Genomic DNA, 22,529 nt, shown 5'->3' with positions numbered 1-22,529 from the left:
ACATAAGTTAATAAATAGGCCAAATTACTGTTTTCGTCCATAACTTGTCTGGTTATGAACCATAACTTGATAAGTTATAACCTATTAATTTCTATACCTAAAAGTTGGCCTATATACTTTCTTAAACTTTTCATGTTGGCTTATTTTCTACTATTTCTGTATATATATTATGAGCTTATTTAGTTCGCTGATTTGAGGCCAAATCAGTAGTTTACATAAGTTAATAAATAGGCCAAATTACTGTTTTCGTCCATAACTTGTCTGGTTATGAACCATAACTTGACAAGTTATCCATAACTTATCTGGTTACGAACCATAACTTGATAAGTTATAACCTATTAATTTCTATACCTAAAAGTTGGCCTATATACTTTCTTAAACTTTTCATGTTGGCTTATTTTCTACTATTTCTGTATATATATTATGAGCTTATTTAGTTCGCTGATTTGAGTTTTTAATTTAATTTAAGATGTAATTTTATATAAGAATTTTTTATTGTAATAAAAAAATTAAATGTGACTATTTTTTAAAACTTTTTACTATAACAAAACTTAATTTTTAAATTCAAATCAGTAAAATGGACGAGATTTCATTTACTTGGATTCTCCCTCCAAATTTCTTTTTTAAAGAGAAGAAAAGGATGCTCACAAATCGGACAGAATACTGTCTTTATCTTTACTGCCGTTAAATAGAATGGGCCCCACGTTATTCAACGGTTGAGATTATAAGAATTTCTCTCTTTATTCCTGCGAATCTCCGAACAGAAAACCCAAAAAAAGAAGGGAAAAAAAAAAGAAAACGCTCACAGGTCTTCATTTTCCCACTAAATTCTGCAACTCTTTTCCGGGGAAAAAAAAGAAGCAAAGCCCTAGAAAGCTTCCAAATCTCCTCCAATGGCGCCCGTTGACCCTCACTCGTTCGCCGACTCCACTCACCAGTTCGCCAATCACATCTCCCTCTCTCTCTACCTCGACTTCGCTTCTTCTACCATCCATGGCTCCGCTCTTCTCTCCCTCCCAAACCCTCACTCCGGCCCTCTATCTCTAGACGCCCGCTCTCTCTCCATCCACTCCGTTCTCGATCCCCAATCCTCCTCGCCACTCTCGTTCTCTCTTTCTCCTCCCGACCAAATTAAAGGCTGCCACCTCACCGTTTCTCTCTCCGGCCACGCCTCGTTCCTCGTCGTCTTCTCCACCTCGCCTTCTTCCTCAGCTCTCCAATGGCTGTCGCCGCCTCAGACGTTCAATAAGACCTATCCTTTCGTCTACACGCAATGCCAGGCCATCCACGCGCGCTCGGTTTTCCCCTGCCAGGATACTCCGGCTGCGCGCGTCTGCTACAGCGCGCGGTTGAACGTTCCGAGGCAGCTTTCGGCGGTGATGTCGGCGCGCCATGTCGATCGGCGAGGCCCGGTCGCTGGCGAGGGGTTGTTGCTGGTCTGCGGTGATCAGATGTGGTGCGCCGAGGGAAGAGTCGTCGAGGAGTTCGTGATGGAGCAGCCGATTCCGCCGTACTTGTTCGCTTTCGCGGTTGGAGAGTTAGGGTTTAGGTAATTATGGATCACAAAATCAATATTTTCATCGATATTATCGAGTTATTATTATTATTGATATAGAACTCAATTATTCTACTAATGAACTTTTTCATAGATATTTTAGAAAATAGATTATCAGTGCCAATAGATTTCTGTTGTCAAAGAAATAGTTTTCAATATAATGTTGAAGTTTATTTCATATTTTCGTGTTTGGACTTTTAGGGAGGTGGGGCCGAGGACAAGGATCTATGCGGAGGTTGTGCCTGCGGTGTTGGATTCGGCAGCAAGGGAGTTTGCGGGCACCGAAGAAATGATAAGGCAAGGGGAGAAGCTTTTTGGGCCATACGAGTGGGAACGTTTTGATTTGCTGGTGTTGCCTTTGAGCTTTCCTTATGGAGGGATGGAGAATCCAAGGATGGTGTTCTTGACTCCAACTGTTATTAAGGGCGATGCGAGTGGCGCGCAGGTGGTGGCGCACGAGCTTGCTCATAGCTGGACTGGAAACTTGATCACTAACACGACCAATGAACATTTTTGGTTGAATGAGGTATATTGATGTGACTGCTTGCTAGATTTGCCAGTAAAATGCTCTTGCCAGTTGCGGTTGAGTATTAGAATTGCTTGCCGTGGATGTGTGGAAGATTTAAGTGGAGAGGTCATTGGCTAGTTCTCCGAGATTTTACTTTGTGTTGTTCTGTTCTTTCATGTTTGAAAATTCATATACAGCTTAAATGTTGATCAAGCTCTCTACAGATGTATATTGAGTTATAACTTAATGATTTCTAGCACGACTATTCTCCAACTTGGTAGATAAAGTTCTTTGTCTTGTTCTGTTCTTTTATCATAGAAAATTTCATAATGATTTTTTTCTTCACTGTTCACATTTGTTAGGCATATACAGTTTAGATGTAAATCAAGATATTTGCATATATATTTCCCTGAAAAAAAAAAAAAATTCTTTACAGATGTATGCGCCCTAGTAATTATGCTCTACAATAAATGTTCACTCCCTTCAAAAGTACGTGGCGTAGGTCAAGAAAAAGAAGAGCAAAGAATTTTGTGCTTGGAAGTTTAATATGTACGTGAGGTTTAGTGCTTGAGGATGTTCACGTATGTTATTATATGCATGTTTGTTCTCGTTAGGGACATCTGTGGTCTCTGCAAGTGGGTTTTGATTTTCGATTTATTTTTCAAGGGTTTTACAACATATGCGGAGAGGAGAATCATTGAAGCGGTGCAAGGGGAAGAGAAAGTTGTGTTGAACATTGGAATCGGATGGAGGGGATTGAATGAGACTGTGGAAAGGTTCAAGGACAGGTTGGAGTTTACTAAGCTCAAGACAAATCAGGAAGGAGTTGACCCAGATGATGTGTATTCTGAAGTTCCATATGAAAAAGGCTTTCAATTTTTATGGCGCATTGAACGTCAGGTGGGTTGATTAATCTTCTTTCTTTTCGGATATGATTCCAAAACTTTCTGGGGATGTATCTGATTTTGTATTGTTTTTAGGTGGGAAGGCCTGCATTTGATGAGTTCCTCAAGAAATATATTGCCACCTTCAAGTTCAAGTCAATTGATACTGATACCTTTCTTGATTTTCTGAAAGCTAACATTCCTGGAATAGAGAATGAGGTTGACTTAGTTCTGTGGACTGAGGGTACTGGTATTCCTCCAGATGCCTACGAACCAGTATCCAGTTTATATACAAAGATTCTGTCTCTTGCAAATGAGTTTAGCCTTGGTAGGGTGCCGAGGGATGATGAAGTTGCCGATTGGCGAGGACAGGAGTGGGAGCTCTACTTGGAGCACTTGCCTAAATCTCTTGAAGCTTCACAGGTAGTCCCCTTGTGTTTTGTTTTGTTTGAACGAGGCTTCCCCACTCCATTTTTTTCTTATTGACTTTTGTTTACTCTCTTTTTTTTCCCCTTTTTTGTTTTTGTTATTTTCTGAATTTTTCAGTTCCAATGTGAGCATGCGGGCATTTCTTTTATGTTTTTCTAGTCCATTTTTTAATTACCATGACTTTGACGTTTCTTAATATTGTGGAGTAATTTTGGGATTAGATTGATGCTAAAGCAATTCATAGTTGTCTGGTTGAATCTGGTAAAAGACTAAATGTAATGTTGTTCAGTTGTTGAGTGTTGTCTCCATGATTTAGCTTCTTGCTGTATAATGCAAGCGCCTGAGTACTGCTTCATTTTCTTCTGGAAATGTAAGCTTAATTTGGCTTAAATATCCTCTGGCAGTGATCCACTCCTTACTCGCTACATCTAGCTATTGGTGCGAGCTTTTACCTTTAGACCTCTTCATTGGATGCTTCTGTTATTCTTCTCTATTCACGTCTATTTTCTCTTGGTAATTTATTAATAGAATTCCACGGGATTCAGATGACGAACCTCATTTGCATGTTCTCACACACCAAAGATGTCCATCTGTTCTGTCAAAAAGATGTTTGTGTAAAATCTGATTAAAACGTACTTCAGTTTGCCTAACTTTAGTAACGTGTGAACATCTATTATGTGCAGCTCTTGGCGTTGGATTCACGCTACACGCTCTCAGAATCGAAAGATTACGAGGTGAAGGTGGCGTTTTTGCAGCTAGCAATTTGCGCCAAGTGCAGAGACTACTATGTTGAGGTAGAAAAAACACTGAAGGAAGTAGGGAGGATGAAATACCTTCGTCCACTCTACACTGCTCTTGTCCAGGGCAATGGGAAGGAAGAAGAGAAGATTTTGGCCAAAAGGGTGTTTTCAGAGGCTCGCGACACTTATCATCCTAATATATATATATATATAGTAGTGTAAATAAATTGTGAACCAAACATCTGAAGCTAACTGTTGTTTGTCAGCTTCTCTTGTCACGCCCATCTCCAAAAGTTGTGAACTGATGATTCCTTTGAGGTGGTTTTTTGTTTAAAAAAAAAAAAGAAGAATCTTGAAGGATTCTTGTGCTGAGTGCTGACAATAACCTCTAGATTTTTCTTCATTTGCACTAATTCTAGAGCATCAATTATTCCTAATATCTGTTGGGCACGTGCATTTTTGTTGCCTTTTCTTTTCTGTTTATTTAGTTATTTGTTTTGGCTGAAGCAATTTGTTTCTCACGAGGTAGCAGCTTGAGGAAGGAGGCTCAATAGCTCATAATTATTAGAGTGTGCAACTTTCTTAGTCGATGGCCAAGTAATACTTGGAGAATGAAGAATAGTTCCCCCAAATTATGTCTTGCTCTTTTTCATTTTGTTAGTTTTTTGAGAAATTGACTGTATACCTTCCATTTCTTCAAGATTGCGTGCACAAATCAAGTCAGCCAACATGCACAAATTAAAATGCGATTATTAGTATAAGAGGAAAATTTCATAGGAAGTATTTCATTTTTAGGTTTCTTTTTTTTTTCTTTGAAATGAGTATTTTTTTTTTCTTCCCAATTCGTTTCTCAGAATTTATAGTAACAGATTTTTAAAAAGTAATGTCGTATTCAGTTTGGGTGGTGAGTAAATAGCATTTACTTAAGAATCTAATTTGTTTTTCCCATTTTACCCATGTTTATATTGATTTTCTTCTTTTTCTTTTCCTTTTCTTTTCTTGGCTCCGTTCTTTCTTCGTTCCTTTCCATCTCTCTCTGCCTCTTTCTCTATCTCCTTTGTTTTGCAAAAATGGAGCTTCGAGATCTATTTTCGCCCCCTTTGTCACCGATTCTCTGTTTGAAGGTCGTGGTTTCTTGACATCTTACCAGCAACTTGACTGATCGGCAACGAACAGCGCCTCTTGCCAGCGAGATTCGTTCACGGAGGAGCAATTTTGCGGTCGTCTTCGTGGCTCTACTCCATAGTGACAGGTCTACATAGCCCAGCCACATTGAACATCATTTGCTCCATGCGCAGATGTCGTTGATGGCCAAGCAAGAGAGTGCGAGAGGAAGAGAGGGATTACGAGGAACCCAAAAGCCATTGTTACATTAAAAGGGTATTTTTGGTATTTTAGTTATGTTAAGGGACTGATTTCTAATGTGCTATATTTACTTGATCTTGTTTTAAAATTTGTCAGTAATTTATTTTAAAAAAAAAACTGTTAGTAATTTTAATTAGATATCTCAAAATTGCTATTCCCCTCATTCTCCATTTTAAATTAATCCTATTCATTCATTTGTTAAAGTTAAACGTACAGAATACCAAAGTGTCTCTCCTTATTTTTTTTAAATTCATGATTCGTTATAATATTTTTTTTATAAAAAATACATGTAAATTAAAAATAATTTTAATTTCATAATTCTAATCTATGATTTAAGCGTCTCTTTAATCTTTTTGTCAATTTGTCTTCTAAATTTTAAAACTTCCTAAATTTTGAAATGTTAAGCAAAAAATGGTCATTTCGTCCATTTAGAGACCGTTTAGTTCATGAATTAGAACCATAAGATTAGAATTATTTTTAATTTACGTTTATTTTTTGTGAGAGAAAATACTATAGGGAATCATGAATCAAATTAGAGAACGAATCCTTCAACCAAACGAGCTCTTAATAGACAAATTGTTAACGTGACATCACTAGGAGCGGTTATTGAATGCCCTTTTCCCGTTAAAAGAAAAAACCCTTACCCCTTATTTTTATTTGCTACTTATTTATTGAGTAAAAATGAGTTATTCATTTCGCTGATTCGAATTTAGAATTCGAGTTTTGCTACAGTAAAAAATCCTTATAAATAATCACATTTAATTTTTTTGTTACAGTAAAAAATTCTCACATAAAATCACATCTCAATTCAAATTAAAAACTCAAATCAATGAAATGAACGGACGAATATGAAGACTGGAGAAGCATAAAGGATTTTTTTGTTGGTTCCAATACAACCCCTTTGAATCGTTGAAGACAAAAAGCATATATTACTGAAGCAATATTACCATTTAACTTTGGCCCATCCTCAAGTATGTTGCTCTATAACATCCATTAATCACATTTCAACCAACAGTGGCATTTGAGAAGTAATTATTCTGATATTTATCGATGAAACATAGTCTAGGTTTATCAACATTAACTAATTTTTCACAATCTTAATGCCCACAACACAAAGCCAAACGCGAATGACCAAAAAAAAAAAAAAAATAGCAGCCTCTGTTTTTCTAAATCAATATCGTGGAAAACCCAATCTACATATTAGCAAAAACCTGCCCAACAAACCCCATTTTCATTCTCATGTCCATTTCAATTTCAATTAGGAGAGAGATAAACGGAGAGAGAAAGAGGATATATATATATATATAGAGAGAGAGAGAGAGAGAGAGAGAGAGAGAGAGAGAGAGAGAGAGAGAGAGAGAGAGAGAGAGAGAGAGAGAGAGAGAGAGAGAGAGAGAGAGAGAGAGAGAGAGAGAGAGAGAGAGAGAGAGAGAGAGAGAGAGAGGGAGGGAGGGATCCAGCGGGGTTAGGAGCACGGCGATGGCGACAACCACCACGAGATCTTCGAGCGGTTGGGGAATGTTGCGACGGCGGCCGCAAGATTCAACGAGGTTAGGGGCGTTGCGATGGAGACTATGAGATCAATGGGGCAGTTGGCGTTGCGACGGGACCGCCAAATCCAACAGCGTTAGGACCCTAGCTACAGCGACCGTTAGATTGGGGGAAGGTTAAGGGCGTGATGATGACGAGGGGCAGGGATGATCTCACTTTGTGAAGAGGCAGCGAAGGAGTCTTGGTTCTTTGGGTTTCAGAGAAAGGGCTAGGGTTCTTCATTTTTTTAAATTATTTTTATTTTTTTATTTTTTTGTGGTTGATTATCAATTTGAAGTAAAAATACCCTAATTACCTCTTACATAAAAAATTTAAGCCCCGTTCACTTCACCGATTCGAGTTTAGAATTTGAGTTTTGTTATAGTAAAAAATTCTCAGAAACAGTCACATCTAACTTTTTTACTACAGTAAAAAGCTCTCACATAAAATCGCATATCTAGGGGTGGCAATTCGTGTCACTTGTCGTGTTCGTGTCGTGTTTTGATCGTTTCTTTCTAAATTTGTAGTCAACCTGAACATGACCCGTGACACAAAATTTTTTAAAAACCGCAACACGAACACGACATGATCACTTTACGAATTGACACGACACGACCTGAAAATGACTCGTGATATGAAATTGACCCGTGAACCCAAAATTGACACGAAAATTGTATACTTTTATTTAGTTTTTTACATATTAAAAACAATTTAAAATTTATAACACACTAAATTACAATAACATCCATTAAAATTAAGCAAATAATAGTATACGATTTTGAGTATAACTATCATGATATCACAAGTTCATAATAAAATTTAAAATATGAAATGAAAAATATATGTATTTTTTAGTTTCTTACGAGTTTCGTGTCGTGTTCGGGTTAGGCGAGTCTAATCCGAAATTGATCCGTGTTTTTCGTGTCAATTTCAGGTCAACCCAATTCTGACCCGAACATCTTTTTTCTCAACCTTAACAAGTAAAATTCGTGTCGTTTTCGAGTTGTGTCGTAACCCATATTGCCGGCCCTACACATTTCAACTCGAATTACAAACTCGAATCAGCGAAGTGAACGGGCCCATGAATTGCTCTCTAATGTCCACTGAAATTACAGCCACATCAGCATTAAATTCACGGTTACAAACAGAAAGGACCATTCTTGCTAACGTTTCACAGTTTGAGGGGTGCGTAGACAAAATTTTAAATTTCATGAAGTAAAGTGACGAAATCACCAAAGTTCGAGAGAGAAAAATAAATTTATCATTTTTTTTTTCTAAAAAGTAAGGTACCAAAATTTTTATTATTTTTTTAAAAAATTGTTAAATTTATTGGGTTTAGATTTTTATCTCTTATTTTTAATTAATATTCCTTTAATTAATATATTAATTTAATTAAAAAGGATATTAATGGATAAAAATGTAAAAATATAAATTCATAAACTCGGTATTTGTTGTTAAATCCTTAATCCAACGTTGAGTTTATATGTGAATAATTATGTGCTACGGGCTGTCATATAAGGTTAAACTTAATTAAAAGTGATATACTAAGATTTGAATATTTTGTGCTTTAATGTATCTAATAGGTTGTAGCCTTTTAATATGTATAAACTTAAGGGTAATTTCTATTTTTATGCTAGGCTAAAATAGAAATACTAAAAGATAATAGGGAAATTATCTATAAATAGCAGTTATGATCCCCAGATCACACGTTACATTCTCTTCCATCTGACATCCCATCATCAGAGAGAAAGTTAAAGAGATCTCTAAGAAAACATGTTGATTTGGAAGACAAACTGCACGGCTCTAGAGAGAAATCAGTCATTATGGATCAGGTACGCTTTCGCTTACAGATTTATGAATTATTGATGATTTGACATGAATGTTCTTGACTTTTACGTGATGGTTTTTACTAAATCATAAATTTATAATAAGTTGTATTAGAGCTTTTTCATGTTGAATCACTGAGAATAAATTCAGGACGAATGTTTTGTTGAATGTATTCCATTTTTTTCTTTTTCGGTTAAAAAAAGGAAAAAAAGGTGTTATTGACCTGCGGCAACTTTCTTTCGCCGGCACAGAGAAGTCCGGACGCGGCCTCACCGCCGCGCCGGTAGGGGCAGCCGTGGACTATTGGCCGTGACGGTGTAGGAATAGCGGCGGCTTTTGGCCGCCGCCAAGGGAAAAAAAAGGTGTTGGTTTCTGAATCGAATTCGGATGCGGAAGCGCAGGGATAGCGGATCAAGTATGACAAAAATTTTCATAAAACTTTTGAGATACTCTATAGATTATATTAATTTATACATGAATAAATTAATCACATTAATTCATTTATTAAGAACTCAATTACAAATAATACCTGGCGGCCGATTATGATGATAACTTGAGTTCTTTGACATCGAAGAATCCTTGCTCCGAAGCCTTGTGTTTAGAAAATCAATATCTTCCACGTCAATTCCTAGAATCCATGAAGATATGTGTGTGGGCACATCTAAGACAAAACGGGTTAGAATAAACACTCAAATTTTCACAAACACTAACGCATGCACGATGTGGAATTTTTAGAGAAAAATATTTTTCCTCTCACTCTATAGAGAATTTCGGCCACCCTCAGAAAAATAGGTCAAAAAATTGTCTTCAAAAATTGTCTCACAATTTTCTATCATTCTTTTATTTATAGAGTAAAAGTCAAACTTTTAGAAGCAATCCAATCTCTATCTCCCAAATAAAGCTTGTTAATTCTCTCATATTTGAATTTGAAACAAAAGTCTCCTACTCCTTATCCTCAAGATGGCCGGCCAACCTAGGTGATCCTATCCCTGTGGTAGGCGCCAAATACAGACAAGGAAGGAAGAGAAAATCATCCTTTATCATGCAGTCCAATTTTGATTCAAATTTCAATTTTAATTTAAGTCAAACTGAAAATAATTTAAATTCTAAATTGAACAACTTATCAAATAAGTTTAAAAGGATAAATTTAAATTATGTTCACAATTGAAATTCAAATTTAAATAATCACATTATTTAAATAATATTTAATTCTCAATTAATTATTTTCGAGTGTTTAATTTTAGAATTCCGTAATTCTAAAATTTCCATTTTGCCCTTGTGTCTGGTAGAATTATTAGGACGACGCAGGGACTAATGGACCTATAATCCTGAGCTCAAATAAAATTAATAATTAATTAAACACTTTAATTAATTAATTAATTATATTAATTCCAATAGTTACTACAATCCTCCATAAATAATTCATAATCAGAGCTAGGTAAAATCCGTTAACCTTTCTAATTATATATTCATCATTGAGTACCATTGATTCTCTAATGGATAGTGATTCATAAAACACATTCATGAACTAGAGCGCTCTTACTAATCCAAGTACCGAATCAACACTCAAGAGAATTATTTATCTGCTTCTTTCTTAAGAAAGAATGGATTCCATCTCGTATAATAACATACCCGGCTACCTACTTCATCATGTCTCCAAAATACAAGGAATAGGATTCAGGGTCTCGGAATCCGTACCGAGTAAATTAAAAGACACAAATCCATAAATAGGAGTTTGTTAAGAACTCAGGATTAAGATCATTCTATATATGACCAGAGGTAGACTCAATTAGAATTTCTATACTTAACGAAAATTATTAGAAATTCATATTGTGTCTGTGTCCATGTTCCACATAATCTCATTATGCGTAATACACTCATTAAATATCTCGCTATATTAACAGTACAGATAACACCGTTCCATTCTAAATGGGAATGACATGTATTAATAATGTTTTAATTAAAGATTCCAAACTATAATTAAATTCATTACGAACATCTCTTTTTGATTATTATCCTTAAACATTATCCTCTCGCATATAACACTTATATACAATGTTTAAGGTTACATAAATAATCACATAATTTTAATTTGATATTCATAAAATATTCACAAATATATGTACATAAAATGATGAATAAAATATTTTATTAAATAAATAATAAATATCCTCTCACATCTCATGCTTCTAGGACATCATTCCAACAATCTCCCACTTGTCCCAAAGCAAGTAGAATATGTCTCAAATCCTAAAACTTTCTAGGTGTTTATGATTGATTTATGCCTGGAACAACTTCCAGATCAGTTAAGAATTTCCGAAGTCAGGTTGCTTTCTTTTGTTGCTTCACAAGCTACAACACTCACAAGCTACAACACATTAACTCTTAATGATAGAATTAGCAATCACACTTTGCCAACAACCTTTCGAATCACGACTTTTTCACCCAGTTTGAACACATATTTGGATGTCGACTCTCGAACTCCATGCAAGACTCATAGTCAAAGTCTGTGTATCCAGCTAAAAGACAACTCTTTCACTGACTAAACTATCTTATAGTTTCTTTGTTTTCCTTATACACTAACACTACCTAATGATCGAATCTTGAGTTCAACTTACAATGACTGACCACTTCTACTGAATGTCATATATTCGGGTTTGCAAAGAACAATAACATCTTCTTTTCTTTTGTTCGATACATCTTGGTTTTGATCAAATTCATAAGACTTAATAGCCTTATCAAACCTGATGTTTCATGATCTAGTAGCTTGCTTCAATCCATAAATGGATCTCGACAGCTTGCAAACTTTCTGATCTTGGTCTTCCTCTATGTAACCTTCTGGCTGATCAATATAGATGGTTTCCTCAAGATAGCAATTCAGAAAAGTTGTCTTGACGTCCATCTTCCATTTCTCATATTCAAAATATGCTTATATGGCCAAGAGTATCCAGATGGACTTAAGCATGGCTTCCGATGAGAGAGTTTCCTCAAAGTCAACTTTCTATTTCTGGGTATAACCCTTAGCCACTAGCCTTGCTTTATAAGTCTCTACTTTTCCATATGCTCATCTCTTTCTCTTGAAGATCCACTTGCATCCAATGGGTTTTACCCTTACAGGTAGATCTATATGTTGCCACACTGAGTTAGAGTACATTGACTCCACCTCAAGTTTCATAGTTGTTTGCCATTTTCTCATATTAGAATCATCCATCGAAGCCTTAAAGATCAATGGATCTTTCTTACCGTCATCAGTAGTGACTATCTGGGCCTCCCCGGTATACCGGTCGGGTAACTTGCTTACCCTCTCACTACGACGAGGTGCCACAGGAGTTTAATTAGGAATCGTGGTCTTATCTCTAAGCGTTCCAACAACTCTGGTTGGTTATGGTCCAATCTTATTGGAATTTAACTTCTCTAGAACTACTCTGCTTCTGGACTTGAAAACTATCATATAGTCACGCTCCAGAAATGTGGCCGTTGTCGATACAAATACCCTTTGATTCTTGTGACTATGTAAAATAATCCTCCTCTTGTCCCCATTACATATCCCACAAATATGCATATTTCTGATCTTGGTTCCAACTTCCTAGTCTATTGTTTCATCACATGAGCCGAACACCCCCATATGCGAATATGCTTCAAAAATGGCTTTTGACTATTCCACAACTCTGGGGGTGTCTTTGGTACAGACTTAGATGGTATTAGATTCAGAATATACACAGTGGTTCTTAAGGGATAACCCCAGAACGAAGTAGGAAGTGAAGAATAACTTAACATTGATCTTATCATGTCGAGCAAAGTCTGATTTCTCATTTCGGCTACACCATTCTGCTGTGGTGTACCAGGTGTAGTCAATTTGGATACCACACCTTCTTCAATCAAGAAATCCCAGAACTCTTAGTCTAGATATTCATCCCATCGATTTGATCAAAGTGTCTTGATTGATTTACCTAATTGTTTTTCAACTTCTGCTTGGAACTCTCTAAACTTTCCAAAAGTTTCAAATTTTCATTGCATTAGGTAAACATAACCATATCTCAAATAGTCATTAATAAAGGTGACAAAAAATTCGTAACCTCTTCTTGCTTGGACGTTTAACGGTCCATATACATCTGAATGTATTAGCAGAAGGGGTTCTGTAGCTCTTTCTCCTTTCACCGTGAAAGGCCTCTTAGTTAGTTTACCTTCCAGACAAGATTCACAGACTACAAGCTTACTAACTCTTAGTTCGCGTAAAGGACCATCCTTCACCAATCTTTCAATCCTGTTTAGGTTAATATGACCAAGCCTAAGATGCCACATATATGTGTTATTATCATGAGAAATCTTTTGCTTCTTATTCTTAGGTTTGGCAACTGTTGAACATTTCAACATTACGCAGTGAGTCAGGTATCGGTTTAAACGGTATAAACCGTTTTCTTGTGTTATTATCATGAGAAATCTTTTGCTTCTTATTCTTAGGTTTGGCAATTGTTGAACATTTCAACATTACGCAGTGAGTCAGGTATCGGTTTAAACGGTATAAACCGTTTTCCAAATATCCAGAACAAATATCGAAACCATTCTGAAAGATGTGAACTAGATTATTATTAAAGACAATTGTTCAAATAATTTAGAATTAGAAATCAATTTTCTCTTTATGCCTGGAGGGAAATAAACATTGTTCACAACAAAGTATTTCCAAAACTGAAGTCTAACCTCTCCCACTGCTTTTGCCAATACCCTCGCGATATTCCCACCATCGTGTAGTCCCTAACGGAAAGTTCTTTGTAAGAAATAATATTTTGTAAAGAAAACTAAACATGATTAGTTGCTCCGAATCAACTATCTAGGACGAAGAATCACCCTCTACTAAAGATGTTTCTAGAATTAGTAAATCTTATTTACTTTAATTCTACTTCTTTGTTTGGTGAAAATAATTTCCATTTAAGGGCTAAGACCTGATAAAGAAAATAAACATGATTAGTTATTCCCGAATCTACTATCCAGGATAAGGAATCACCCTTTTACTAAAACATATTTTTAGAACTAGCAAATCGTATTTGCTTGATTCTTTTCTTTTATTTTAGTGAAACGTTTTTCCTTGTGACAACTAAGACTTAATAAAGAAAACAAACATGAGTAGTAACTCCCGAATCTACTATCCATGAATAGGAGTCACCATTTACTAAACATGTTTTCATAACTAGCAAATCATATTCGCTTGATTCTTTTCCTTTATTTTGATGAAAATGATTTTCTCTTTGTCTTTTGGTCAGGGCCCTTACAATATTTAACCAAGCCTTTCTTATATGGATTTTCAGATATGATATCTGGTGACTGCATTATCTCATAAGCTGTTTTCATGCCTTCATATATATTTCTTGTGAATTACCATGCACAACCCTAGCTAACAGTTAGCTACATTGGTTTCGTTAGGGACATGAGGACAATCCTCCATTTGGGACAAACTTATATTCATCACATAAATGTGAGTTGTTTATGTTACTTTATCACTCCGCATAGTTTATCTCTAGTCAGTGTTTCAGTTTCATGTAGTGTGATTATAGGGCTCGACATATTGCTGGAAATAAATAGAATCTTCATCTAATCAATTTATGTGCATGAATATCAAAACATATAATTTTAGGCACAATTAAATATGATGCATGATGCACATGAAAAATACATAAATCATGTTTTAATTTTAGGTGCCAACGATAATCCAATTTACCACAAATAAAGTGTACCTTTGGGTAGTCAAATTATTTACAAATTGAACCGAGACTCCTGTTACGTAATTCCGCAAGTGCACGGATCGTACAAGTAATAAAGTGTACCGGAGTACAGATATCGTTCGTACAGAGATTGTGCTTAATTTGTGTTAATTATCGAAATTGAATTAGCTCTAAGATTATTCGAACAACTGATTACCGAGAAAGAAAACAATAACTAAATCTAAAATTAAGAAAATTAAACAAAATAACTAAACAAAACTAATAAAATGCTCTAGGGATTCAATTTCACCTAATTATGTCACTGAGCATCCATTAATCATCTCAATTGTGTTGTCTAGTTGAATAAAAGCTTAAATCTCCTAAACTCTCCAAAAGCCCCTCTTGGTAGTCAATCGGAAATATCCTTCATCAATTAGTAAACTATATATTACCAATTAATTAGGATTCATAAGGTTCTTAAATTTCGTTAGTGGCTACATAATCCTAATGGGTATATTCCTGTCCCGCTAAAATTATGTCACTCCATGATTGGCCTAGCACGCAAATCCACCTTCCGATAGCAATATACGGCTTCCTAATAAACTAATTGGTGATCAATCAACTAGAAACATTAAACCACATAGAGTAATTATCCAACATCATTTAGACAACACAATTAGTTTGAATAAATGAAAAATCAAAGCAACACAAACCATGCAATATTAAAACCCTAGAACAAGGAAAATCAAACCATAATCACAAATAAAAATAAATAACACCAATAATCAAGTATTTTTAGAGATTACAAAAATAAAGAGAATAAAGATATAAAAGAAATCACCAAATGGAGGTGTCACAAACTCTAAAACCTGATCCCCAAATCTTCATCTTCCTCCTTTTTGAAGCTCCAAAATGCCCCCTTCAATGGTGTTTACAAAATAAAATTACAAAAATCTAAAACTAAAAATAACTCCTAAAAATAAAATCCTTCAACTCTAAAAATATGATTTTTTTCTTTTTCTTAATTTCTCTCTTCCCCTCTTGTTCTCTGTGGCTGCTCGTCACTGGAAGAGTAGCCTATCACCAAGCCGAAATTACTTCTAATTACATGCACAAAGGAGAGAAGAAACCTAGACAAGTGGCAACGTCGGATTGGGAGCAAGGAGATAGTGGGAGACAAGCTTGCCACATGGCGTGGGGAGAATGGCTAGAGCAGCAATTTATCTGCCTGAAACTCACGGAGAGGAGAGTGAATGCGGATCTGACGGCTACGAAAGCGAATTCCGCATCTTTTTCTACTCTCCAGATTAGGCTTTGTTTGGTCCGAATTCTATTTTTAGTTTCTAATTTGTTTCTTTACATTTTGACCTCATTTCAGCTCAAAAGTTTACAATTAAGCCCACCTGTCACCAAATTCGTTACATATATGAGGAAACTAATTATTTTGGAAGGGAAACTAAAATAAAAATTACTAAAACTAAACTAAATGGACTAAAATAAAATAAAAAAAAATCTAAAATGAGAAGTATACATTAAAATTCAAAATAAAGTAAAATAATATAAAATAAGTTAAAATCTCAAAAACTAGCCACTTTAAATGCACAAAAATAATGAAATAACTCTATTTTTAATAGAGTTATCAACTCCTATCAGTTAATAAATATAATTAAAATATCTCATATTTTCATATTTATTAACTATCGTTATTTCAAAATATGACCAATAAACTTTGATTATATCTTCATGAGTGTAATCCACCGTTTCAGACCCCATAGACTTAACTCCGGATTGCTACCTTTGGGTAGTCAATTCAGAAATACATCTTGAAATCCTATCTCTAGGAAGCCAACCTTGTTATTGATCCGGCAAGAACACTCTCATTTGGGAGGGCGATTCAATGTCGCCGCAAAGCCCTTCTCCGGATCTCACGGTGTTACGCTAATGGTGGAGACCAGTGGGTCGTATTGTAATACAAACCTTTCCAACTCATTATTTTGTAAATATGTATTTTATTTAAAAATCATCTCATGTTTTTCAAATCCCAATAAATAAATAATTTATTTTTCAGATATATGAGATTCCAAAATTTAACTTTTAAATTCAATTTCACATATAACATTATTTTTGCAAATCAATTTTGCAACTTAAATCAATTTAATCTTATTAAATCAATTTTAGCGCATGGTTCTTATTTTTTTATCATTTTAAAACTCTTTTAAATAAATAAAATAAATAATAATAAATGCGCATGTATGCATGGCATGTTATAAAACATATGAGTATGCACATTATATCTATATGACATGTTACATGCATGGACATATAATATATAATTATAAACATAAAATATAAATATATGCAATCGGCTATTGAGATGGATTTGACCGAGTCCCATGAAAAATATAAATTACAACCAAATCGAATAAATAAATAATTACAATAATTATTTTCTTTCGTTACATCAACGGGTCTTTGATTCATGAATTCTTCATTCTTTGGCTTCGTTTTTCGGGTCGGATTCCACCTTCTTCGGGGTCTGTCGGCACGCATTACGAGTGTTTCAGAAACCCTTGGGCCCGTTCGGGGCCCATTGATTGCTCTGGGGCGCTAGCCGCGTGTCTGGGCGCGCGCGTGTGGTCTGACCGTGTGCCGTCTGGGCACGCGTGGCCACACACTGCCTGCTTTCTGGGCGCACGCTGGGCACGCGCTACCTTCTGTCTGGGCACGCGCTAGGTGCGCGCTGCCTGCTTTCTGGGCACTGGTCTGGGAAGATCTGGGGTTGTTTCTGGACATCTTCAAACTTGATCTTCCATACTTCCTTTTAATTCAAAATCAAAAAACCCTAATTCTACCAAAATCCTAGAATTACAATAATTCTAATCCCTAATAAAATTATAAATAATTTAATTTGAACGAATTTAATGCGATTCATGGAACCATATAATTAACGACAATATCCATCATCCATACATTCATCAACATGAATTAAATATAAACATCCATAAATACAAGTGCCTACCCATCACATACATACATAATTAAATATCACATATTTAATATATTAATTTTGATTATCGCATAATCAGAGCATAAATTAATATCGTCTATAGACCGCTCTGATACCAATTGTTGGTTTTTGAATTGAATTCGGATGCAGAAGCGTGGGGATAGCAGATCAAGTATGACAAAATTTTTTATAAAACCTTTAAGATACTCTATAGATTATATTAATTTATGCACGAATAAATTAATCACATTAATTCATTTATTAAGAACCCAATTATGAATAATACGTGGTGGCCGATTAGGATGATAGCTTGAGTTCTTTGACCTCGAACAATCCTTGCTCTAAAGCCTTGTGTTTAGAAAACCAATGTCTTCCACGTCAATTCCTAGAATCCACGAAGACGTGTGTGTGGGCACACCTGAGACAAAACGGATTAAAATAAACACTCGAATTTCCACAAACACCAACGCATGCACGATGTAAAATTTTTGGAGAAAAATATTTTTCCTCTCACACTATAGAGAATTTCGACCACCCTCAGAAAAATAGGTCAAAAAATTGTCTTCAAAAATTGTCTCACAATTTTCTATCATTCTTTTATTTATAGAGTAGAAGTCAAACTTCCAAAAGGAATCCAATCTCTATCTCCAAGATAAATCTTGTTAATTATCTCCTATTTGAATTTGAAACAAAAGTCTCCTACTCTTTATCCTCAAGATGGCCGGCCAACCTAGGTGATCCTATCCCTGTGGTAGGCGCCAAATACAGATAGGGAAGGAAGAGAAAATCATCCTTTATCATGCAGTCCAATTTTGATTCAAATTCAAATTCTAATTTAAGTCAAACTTAAATTAATTTGAATTCTAAATTGAACAACTTATCAAATAAGTTTAAAAAGATAAATTTAAATTATGTTCACAATTCAAATTCAAATTTAAATAATCACATTATTTAAATAATAATTAATTCTTAATTAATTATTTTCGAGTGTTTAATTTTAGAATTCCGTAATTCAAAAATTTCCATTTTTCCCTTTGTGTCTGGTAGAATTACTAGGACGACGCGGGGACTAATGGACCTATAATCCCGAGCTCTAATAAAATTAATAATTAATTAAAAACTTTAATTAATTAATTAATTATATTAATTCCAATAGTTACTCCACTATAAACTTAGAATTGCACTCTCAAAATTATAGACATAAATTACTTCTAAACTGTGAAGTGTCCATTTGATATAGTCACTGCATATAAATCAATCCTCCATAAATAATTCATAATTAGAGCTAGGTAAAATCCGTTAACCTTTCTAATTATATCTTCATCCCTGAGTACCATATATTCTCTAATAGATAGTGATTCATAAAACACATTCACGAACCAGAGCGCTCTTACTAATCCAAGTACCGAATCAACACTCAAGAGAATTATTTATCTATTTCTTTCTCAAGAAGGAATGGATTTCATCTCGTATAATAACATTCTCAGCTACCTACTTCATCATGTCTCCAAAATACAAGGAATATGATTCATGGTCTCGAAATCTGTACCGAGTAAATCAAAAGACACAAATCCATAAACATGAGTTTATTAAGAACTCAGGATTAAGATCATTCTATATATGACCATCGGTAGGCTCAATTAGAATTTCTATACTTAACAAAAATTATTAGAAATTCATATTGTATCTGTGTCACTATTCCACCTAATCTCATTATGCGTAATACACTCATTCAATATCTCGCTATATTAACAGTGCGGATAACACCGTTCCATTCTAAATGAGAATGACTTGTATTAATAATATTTTAATTAAAAATTTGAAACTTTAATTAAATTCATTACGAACATCTCTTTTTGATTATTATCCTTAAACATTATCCTCTCGCATATAACACTTATATGCAACATTTAAGGTTACATAAATAATCACGGAATTTTCATTTGATATTCATAAAATATTCACAAATATATGCACATAAAATAATGAATAAACTCTTTTATTAAATAAATAATAAATATCCTATCACATCTCATGCTTTTAGGACACTATTCCCAATAAAAGGATCTTTTGCAGATTAAGCCGGTGGCAGCCCTTGCCACCGCCGGCGTCTGGACATACCGGCGCAGCCGTTAGGCTGCGCAGGAGAAGAAAAGCCATGGTGGTCTGGTCGTTGCTTTTGCAACTGGCGGCCAAACGCGGCTGTTTGGCTGTCAGTTCACCTAGGGGTCAAACATGACCTTAGGGTTTGAGATGCACAGGCCCAATTGGGCTCGTTACAAGAGAGTAAGCTCTGGGCTTGGCCCCCAACTATTTAAAAAAACCTATTTTTTTCTTAAGGCCTTTGGGCCATTAAGGGAACCACGGGCCCAATTTGGCCCGTGGCTTAAGAGAGCTGCGGGCTAAGCAAGCAGCCATATATTAAAAAAAAATTGAAAAGGCCTTCGGGCCTTTGAAAATGGGCCCGTGACCTACAAGGAAAAAGATGGGAATGGTTTAGGATTCGAGTTGGGTTGACCCGACTCGGTCCAGCCCTGATAAGTTAACGGTTGACTTTGACCTGACCGTTATCCTTTCATTGACTTTGACTTTGACCATTTTTTTATTTTTAATTTTTTTGGGTCATTTTGGTGCAATTTTAAATTCAGATATTTGTATGGTTATATATATTTTGAGATGAATTAATTGAAACAACATGTTGCCAAACTGACATCTCTTGTGAAAATTAATTTATTTTAGAGTGTAAACGGTTGTGTATATATAACTTATGTGAATATTGATCGGCCCAAAAGAATGTAAATATTTAATAGAATTACATGTGCACCTGTGGTAATAAACGCGCGATGATTATTTTATTTTACATATAAATCGGCCCAAAGGAAGATTTATTGTTTGGCGTGTTCTTATTATCAGTGTTTGATTACTACACTAAGATATCACATACAAGTTAATCTTTTGTCCAAAGATGAAATGTTAATGGAGTGCCCAGTATCTTGAGATGGGGTTTACCTTTATTTAAATTTATTTTTTATTTTGGGACTTATGTGAGCTTGTTTTGTTTGTTTGTTTGTTGTTATCTGTTTAGCTATGACTCCTGCTAATATTACTGCCAGCATCAACTTTATTCCTATGCTAAATGGCTCTAACTTTAAGTCATGACAAGAGTGTTGGAAAATAGATGGCATTGAGTGCACAGCGGAATTTAAAAATTTTAATCAACATCAAAGCCAAACAAGAACATGTTCATGATGCTATATGACATAAATATTAAAGATCTAAAACATACCTTTTGAGATTTCAGGAAACTGCACGTTTGACAGATCTAAGCGTTCCAAACAGCAACCGGAAGAGCCTCAACCAACTGGTCTTCTTTGCTATTCTTGTTTCCACGATCGGTGTGCGGGTGGGCACACGTCGTTTAATCTCCTCTAGGTATTCTTGATCTCCTTCCAATCACAAGAGAGCCAAAGAAAAAATTGTTCTTGAGAATTAAACAATTTTTCCTCTCAGGAATCTTTTATCAATAGCCTCCAAAAAGTCTCTCAAGTGATCTAATGAGTAATGTGACTTAATAGGATATTTATAGTGTTTAGGAAGTCATACTTTCGTAACAATTAGGTTTCCTAAAGTTCTCATCGCATCCAGAGTCGATTTTGCCATGTCATCATGCATTTTACGTTACAACCGGTCGACCGGTGACAGAGACGTTATAACTCACCGGTCAACCTGTCTTCACTAACCGGTCGACCGGACCGGTCGACCTGTGACCGGTCTACCCAACCGGTCGACCTGTCTGCACTGACGAAAGTTGTTTTTCCTAGTTTTTTTAATACGGGAAACTTGCATAGAGCCTCAGTTTTGATTCAAACAACCCAATAGAGAAATTGCATGATCAAAACAGTCATATAATAGTCTTCCTATATTAAACAACTCTTAAAACAATAATTCAACCAATTTATCTAGAATTAATTTATCAATTAATTCACTCGATAAATCACCCATGAATTAACTTTGAACATCTTTTACGGAAATAGCACAAGTTACCAATGTGTAGGAAATACACCGTATCGTTACAGGAAAATATGTGAGCTAGCAAAGGGACCCGATGGACATATATAAATCAAGCTCCTATAATCACAAAGCTACTTGTAAACCAACAAGTCCATCTCATGATTATAAAACTCTAGCGCTATTCCACTAAAAGCCTAGAGCTGCACTCTCGATTTATATAGCGTATTTACAAAGCTCTGATTAGCTCTAGTCCATGACTCAATATAATAGTGTATCATCCCCATAGGATATCCATAATCGACTTGAGGTCAAGTTCCGTTTTACCTTCCCGATTACATTTATCTTATGTTCCATTATCATACCATCAGAAAAATACTATTCGTATCATTACAAACAGTAAACCATTAGATAACACAGAGTAGTCCAATGGCTGAGCGCTCATATTTTCCAATCCACTGATAATGCATAAGAGGATATCATTGACTCTTTATAGGAGCTATGGATTCCACTATCTATAAATAACGAATCTACGCATACACGAGTCATACCCCCAATGTACCGGCAAGCGTACCTTTACATAATGTCAAGATGTCTCCCTTTAGTACATCAAAGGATACAAGTCAAGTATACAGGTTCATCATCCATCTCAGCATTAAGATGACAACATATAATTCGTCAAAAGTGAATTGTTTTATTCAAACAGAATTATTAATTAAAACAATTCAACTTTGGTCCGATCCAATATAGATTTCACCATTAGAAACTATATCAATGTCTCCACCCATGGAGTCCCACCTCCGACGACCAAGACAAGCCATCTCCGTTAGGAAGTAGACAACATAACAATCTTAACATGAATAAAGCGCCTAACTTTATTCCCTCGATTGTGGATCATAAGATTTAGACTATCATCTTTAGATTCTTGTCTTCCGCATGTTCTTCACATTACATGCATGACCTAAAGATTTAGAATGACA

General features: G+C 35.3%; 1 protein-coding gene across 1 annotated transcript in view; it reads left to right on the top strand.

Annotated features, from left to right (window-relative positions):
- Window positions 1–780: 780 nt before the first annotated feature.
- LOC21400242 (leukotriene A-4 hydrolase homolog) overlaps window positions 781–22,529 on the top strand; it is a 29,971-nt gene continuing 8,222 nt past the window's right edge. The window contains exons 1-5 of the mRNA XM_024168976.1: window positions 781–1,549; window positions 1,757–2,081; window positions 2,730–2,963; window positions 3,044–3,370; window positions 4,060–4,329. Coding sequence (XP_024024744.1) covers window positions 894–1,549; window positions 1,757–2,081; window positions 2,730–2,963; window positions 3,044–3,370; window positions 4,060–4,329 — 1,812 coding nt within the window. The 5' untranslated portion in view covers window positions 781–893. The remainder of the gene's footprint in view (window positions 1,550–1,756; window positions 2,082–2,729; window positions 2,964–3,043; window positions 3,371–4,059; window positions 4,330–22,529) is intronic.

This window comes from Morus notabilis, unplaced genomic scaffold, assembly GCF_000414095.1.
Source record: "Morus notabilis unplaced genomic scaffold, ASM41409v2 Scaffold365, whole genome shotgun sequence".
Classification (NCBI taxonomy): Eukaryota; Viridiplantae; Streptophyta; class Magnoliopsida; order Rosales; family Moraceae; genus Morus; species Morus notabilis.
The sequence above is the reverse complement of the archived record's forward strand: the minus strand, read 5'-3'. Positions and strand labels throughout refer to the sequence as shown.